The 6,199-nt window shown below is 50.4% G+C and overlaps 1 protein-coding gene across 1 annotated transcript in view; it reads left to right on the forward strand.

Annotated features, from left to right (window-relative positions):
* The first annotated feature begins 445 nt into the window (after positions 1-445).
* The window catches only part of LOC116832042 (uncharacterized), an 87,101-nt gene continuing 81,347 nt past the window's right edge, over positions 446-6,199 (forward strand). Inside the window, exon 1 of the mRNA XM_075073056.1 lies at positions 446-820. Within this exon, the coding sequence (XP_074929157.1) occupies positions 772-820 (49 nt within the window). The 5' untranslated portion in view covers positions 446-771. The remainder of the gene's footprint in view (positions 821-6,199) is intronic.

Here is a 6,199-nt window from a genome sequence, read left to right on the forward strand (position 1 = left end):
AGCTCACCTTGAAGTTTTATGATCATTCCACAAACACTGGATCACTAAGGTTTGCAGTGAACTCTCCAATCGAAGCCAGTGGAACTGGAATTAATTTAGTTCTTGCTGCCCCCCCCCATCAAAGCCAGTGGAATTAGAATTAATTTAGTTCTTCCCCCCTCCCTTAATAGCGTCCTGTAGCCATGTTAAATCAAGGCAGTGATCTGTATTACCCAGGAACACACTTACTGCGGAGAAAAACCCAAATCACATTCCATGCTTTCCCTCCCTGCTCGCCTCTTCGAAACCCACTGGCGATGTGGGTTGTTTGTTGCCCTTATGCAAGCGCTCAGGCATTTCTTTCCCGGTGGTGCTCGGATAGGGAAGGTATCACCCCCTCCAGTCACTGGCTTATCAGCCCGAGGAGATGGAAAGGGAGCAGCCTGTGGAATGTCAGGCCCTGCTGGCTGCACGCCCGTATACAGTTCAGCAACCTCGGCGAGAACAGCCCCGGCTGCTGCTGCGGCTGCCACTCGGGTTATTTCCTCTGGGCTCAGCTGCAGCCTGCAGAGCTCTGCAAAGGGGAGGGGTTTCTTCGCTCCCTCCCTCCCGAGGGGGGTCCTGTCCCAGTCCCAGCCCCAGCGATGGGACGGGAGTCAGGACCAGCTCGGGGCCGGTTGCATTGAAAGCAAACCGCGACGGCTCCACGCGAGGCGAGAGCGCTGGCAGGATGCCCCGGGCTGGCGCCCCCGCTCCCAGCTGTCAGTGAACGAGCGAAGCTTTGCGGCCGGGATGTTCAGCTGGCACAAGAGCTTCACCCTGGGAGCGCCCTGGAGACAAGGTGAGTCCGGGTCTGGCCCGCACCAGCCCCCGGAGGTCGGAGGTAAAGGCGATCAGGGCGCGCCCGGCTGGGGGTGTTGTGGCGGAGACAGCGGCTGCGTAGCCTAGCAACGCGGCCGTGAAAGGCAGGTTGGGGAGCGGGTCTGAGCACCTGCGAGCCCCACTGATCAATTGCGCTCAGCACCTGGCCGGATTGGTCCGAAAAGAAGCGAATTCCAGGCGTGTGCTCAGGTCCGAGAGCAGAGCCAGAGGCACGTATCCCGCCCCGGCTGCCTTTTCAGCCGCCGAGACTGCACCGGCCCGGGACCAGCGCGAGCCTGGCCACTGACTGCACTGGGGTTTGGGATTGGGTCAGGCTGCCTGACAGCCAGCACCAGCCTCTCACTTACCTTTCTACAGAGTCGGGCCTGACAAAGAGTGACTGATGACTATAAACCTTCTGGCTGTAGATCTAGTTCCCCGTTAAACGCTGCACTGGCGGAGGCTTTGTGATTGGCTTTGTCCCAGCCCAGGTGAAGCATGGGCCATGCCGCAGCACCACCTGCATGACAAACATTTTGCTCAGGCCTTTCCAACGCAGTAGTAGAAACGTGAGCTTGTGAACCCTGGCCGGACACGAGCCAGCACTAGAGAGAAGTTTTTTTCTTTAAAAGATAACTTGGAACAAAATTGGTGGACACCCCTTCTCCCCTCCCCAGGAAACAAAAAAACAAAAAAACCTGGCCTTTTTAGGACTGCAAGGGAGTAGGGGGGAGAAAGAAAAAGGCAAATGGTTAAGTTCAGACACTTTGCAGCTCAAACTGAAATAGCTTTCTGTCTATGGCAGGGTTTTGTAACTAATGTTAGAACTAAAATTCAGGAAGTGATTAAGGTGGTTGTATTACTCCAGGTGACTAAAGAGCCCTCCTACCCCCAAACAAACAGGAGCCTACAGTGATAAAAATACAGGACTAGAATCCAAACTGTCTTCCTCTGGATTTACACTGATGTAACTATACTGATGTACCACCAGTTTTGTGGCAATGTAACTCAGATCAGAATCTGGCCCCAGTTACTCTACTGGGCACTAATACTATGTATTTTTCAGGGTGGCACTGCCTGATTGCTTGTGTGCTCCACACATACTTGTAGGGAAATCGAAAAGAGTCTATTCTCTCAGCTCCTCTGTTCAGTGTATGCCAGGCATACACTGAGGGAGACAGTTGGGGTACCATAGTAAATTAGACACTGCTTTATGTCACTTTCACACGAAAAAGGAGCAGTTATCCTGATTTCACAGTGCTTTGGCCCTCAGGTAAGATGGCCATGGCTGAAGCTGAGTCCAGATGTGATGGATGTGGCATGGAGTTTGTCCAACATTTGTTACTGAATTTTGTAATCTTCAACATTCACAAGTAAGAGTCAGGGACAGAAATACTATTCCAACCTCATTTACCAGGAAACTCTGGGCTAAACCTGCATAGCTCCATTGAAGTCAATAGATTGAGCTGATAGCAGCTGAGCTATTCCACTGATAAGGCAACACTTTTCATCAACACTAAAAGACAACTCTTGTTAAAAATAGAGATGAAAGATAATGAAATTGTTTGAGGAAGTGGAAAAAACAGAGGTGGCTGTGGAGATAGGTTACTTGCATTTAAGTATGCATTGCGCAAAAACTCCTGCAGGCTAGTAAGTCTAGTGTGACCTCTAGTCCTAGGCTGACTTACACTCCTTGAGAGCTGGCTCCATTCCTCTCTCATATGCATTCCATAACAGTGAGCCAAACTTCTGGGACTTCTGGAACTTTGGATTACTCCAATGCACTCCACAATGAGTGCATTAGCTGCAGCTGATGTAGAATGTAGCTGCTCACTTGCTTGTGGTATTGGTGGCTGGGATGCTCTCCCATCCTGGTGGCTGCCAGGGACCAAACTGGCCCTAATGCAAGTTAGAACCCCAATGGGTGGTCAGGACTGCTGCTCTAATAAGCACTGGTGGATAATAGTTCCCTAGAGCAAATCTGCTAGCTAGGATCCAGAAAGTTTTTGGAAAGTGTAGGGGACAATTTCCTGGTGCAAGTTCTGGAGGAACCAACTAGGGGCAGAGCTCTTCTTGACCTGCTGCTCACAAACAGGGAAGAATTAATAGGGGAAGCAAAAGTGGATGGGAACCTGGGAAGCAGTGACCATGCGATGGTCGAGTTCAGGATCCTGACACAAGGAAGAAAGGAGAGCAGCAAAATAGAGACCCTGGACTTCAGAAAAGCAGACTTTGACTCCTCGGGAACTGATTGCGGAGGATGCCCTGTGAGTGAGTTATAATGATGGGAAAGGGTCAGGAAGTGGCTGTTATCCTTCAAAGAATCCTTATGGGTTGCAGGAACAAGGGCTAGGAAAAGATAATAATATCATGGCGGACCAGCTTTGGCTTACAGTGATCCTTGCTGAATCTAACTTTATAAAAGAAGCTTACAAGAGTGGGAGAATTGGACAAATGACCAGGGAGGGTATCAAATATTGTCGTGTGATGAACAGGCGGCTAAATCACTACTTGGAGTTGGCAGCTGCAAAGAGATGTTTAAGGTAACAAGAGAGGTCTTCTTCAAGTTGTCGAGACAAGAGAGAAAGTCAGGAACGTGCTTGGTGCCCTTACTGAATTAGGGAGGCACCCAGTGACAGAGGATGGGCAGGGAAGCTAATGTAGTCATTTAGTTTTTGCTCTTTCTTCGCAACAAGTCATCCAGATCTGCTCCATGGCAGCCGTATGGGGAAGGTGGACCAGCCCTCTGTGGACACGAAGTGGTTCGAGACTATATAGAAAGTTTGACGAGCCAAAGTCCATGGGCGGATGGGCTGCGTCTGAGGGTGCTAAGGAGTTGGCGCGTTTTGATTGCAGAGCCATTGCATTATCTTTGAAAACTCATGGCAACTGGGAGGATCCGATGGACTGGAAAAGGCTATAGTGCCATCTTTAAAAAAGGGAGAAGGGATCCGGGATACACAGTCAGTCGCCTCTAGTCCCTGGAAAAAATAAGGAGTTAGGTCCAAGGAATATTAGTAGCTTAGGGAGGAGGTGAATGTCTAGGAACAGTCAGCAGTGGATTTCACCAGGGCAGTAGTGCTTGACGTCGATTGCTATATATTGAGGAGTAAACTGCTTTTGTGGATGAGGAGAGAGTGATTGTGTATTTCTTGACTTTAGCCTAGCTTGTGATCGTCTCCCACAGTTTTGGCCTAAGGCAAGTTAAATAAGTATGGGCTGGATGAATGGACGATAAGGTGGATAGAAAACTGGTTAGATCATCGGGCTCAGCAGGTAGTGTTCAATGGCTCCATGTCTAGTTGGCAACCGGTATCAAGTGGAGTGCCCCAAGGGTCAGTCTTGGGGCCGGTTTTGTTCAATATCTTCATTAATGATCTGGAGCAGGGGGCGGCAACCTTTCAGCAGTGGTGTGCCGAATCTTCATGTATACACTCTAATTTAAGTCTTCACGTGCTGGTAATTCATTTTAACATTTTTTAGAAGGTCTCTCTATAAGTCTATAATATACAACCAAACTACTGTTATATGTAAAATAAACAGGGTTTTCAAAATGTTTCAAAAGCTTTATTTAAAATTAAATTAAAATGCAGATCTTACTAGTTTAGTGTGATCCTTGCCCTTGCTTTTCCTTGCTGAGTTTTCCAATGTCTGGTGGCACGAATTTGGATACTTTAAGCTGCACACAGGCTTCTGAGTGATCAGTTGTTAACCAGTTGGAACCCCAGATCGGCAGCTGAGGTTAGTGGACCTCGTGGCTGGTAGGGCTGAGCAGGGCTGGAGGCCTGGACCCTCTCTGGCAGGGGACCTGAGTGGAACTCCAACCGGAAGCAAGGTAAGTGGGGATGTGGCAGGGATCCCGGCTGGCCAGCAGTTGGAACCTCAGAGCGGGGATGGGCTGAGTGGGTCAGCCCGCCCAGCTCTGGGGTTTCGGTAGTGGGCTGAGTATCTCCACCCGCCACACTCTGAAATTTCAGCTGCCGGCTCCTGCCAGCCGGGGTCTTAGCCCACTGCCAGCCTGGGGTTCCTTCACCCAGGCCAGCGGTGTGTGCTGAGTGGGAGCGGCGGTGGGACCCCGGCTGACAAGGGGCCAGCAGTGGGAACCCCAGAGCAGCGCTCAGCCTGCCACCGCTCTGGGGTTTCAGTTGCTGGCTCCTGCCAGCTGGGGTCACAGCCCGCTGCCAGCCTGAGGTTCCTTCCTCCAGGCCAGAAGTGGGTGCTGAGTGGGACCAGTGGCGGGACCCCGGCTGGCAAGGGGCCAGCAGTGGGAACCCCAGAGTGGCAGCGGGCTGAGTGGCTTAGCCCACCCCGTATGCCATCAAAAATCGACTTGTGTGCCACCTTTGGCATATGTGCCGTAGGTTCCTGACCCCTGATCTGGAGGATGGTGTGGACTGCACCCTCAGCAAGTTTGCAGATGACACTAATCTGGGAGGAGTGGTAGATACGTTGGCGGGTAGGGATAGGATGCAGAGGGACCTAGACAAATTGGAGGACTGGGCCAAAAGAAATCTGATGAGGTTTAACAAGGACAAGTGCAGAGTCCTGCACTTAGGACAGAAGAATCCCATGCACTGCTACAGACAAGGGACCGAATGCCAGCAGCACAAGTTCGCAGCAGAAAACCTAGGTTACAGAAGCTGGATAGAGTGACAGTGGGCCCTTTGCCAAGAAGGTAACCGCATTGGGCTGTATAAGTGAGGGCATTGCCAGCAGATCGAGGGCGAGTCATTCCCCTCTATTCGACATTGTGAAGCTCATTCTGGAGTACTGTGTCGAGTTTTGGGCCACAAACTACAAGAAGATGGAAAAATTGGAAAAGTCCTGCAGAAGGCAACAAAAATGATTACGGGCTGGAAACAATGACTATGAGGAGAGGTGAGGGAACTGAGATTGTTTAGGTCTGGAAGAAAGAGAATGAGGGGATTGATAGCTGCTTCAACACCTAAAGGGTTCCAAAGAGGAGGATCAGCTTCAGTGTAGCAAATGACAGAACAAGGAGTAATGGTCTCAAGTTGCAGTGGGGGAGTTTAGGTTGGATATTAGGAAAATTTTCACTAGAGGGTGTGAATCACTGGAAGGTTTACCTAGGAGGTGCGGAATCTCCTCCTTAGAGGTTTTTAAGTCGAGCTTACAAGCCCTGGCTGGGATATTAGTGGAACTGGTCGCCCTTGAGCAGGCGTTGGATAGATGACCTCTGAGGTCCTTCCACTGATATTCTATACTTATGACTGGAGCACTAGCTAGGCCAGCGTACCATAGAAGTGTTTACCAAAGTAGAGAAAGCTCTCTGAAGAGTCTAAGCAAAGCGTGTTACTGCTGGGGAGAGATCCCAGCCACCACAACCTGAAAAATGTGG

The sequence above is a fragment of the Chelonoidis abingdonii genome, chromosome 16 (assembly GCF_003597395.2).
Source record: "Chelonoidis abingdonii isolate Lonesome George chromosome 16, CheloAbing_2.0, whole genome shotgun sequence".
Taxonomy (NCBI): domain Eukaryota; kingdom Metazoa; phylum Chordata; order Testudines; family Testudinidae; genus Chelonoidis; species Chelonoidis abingdonii.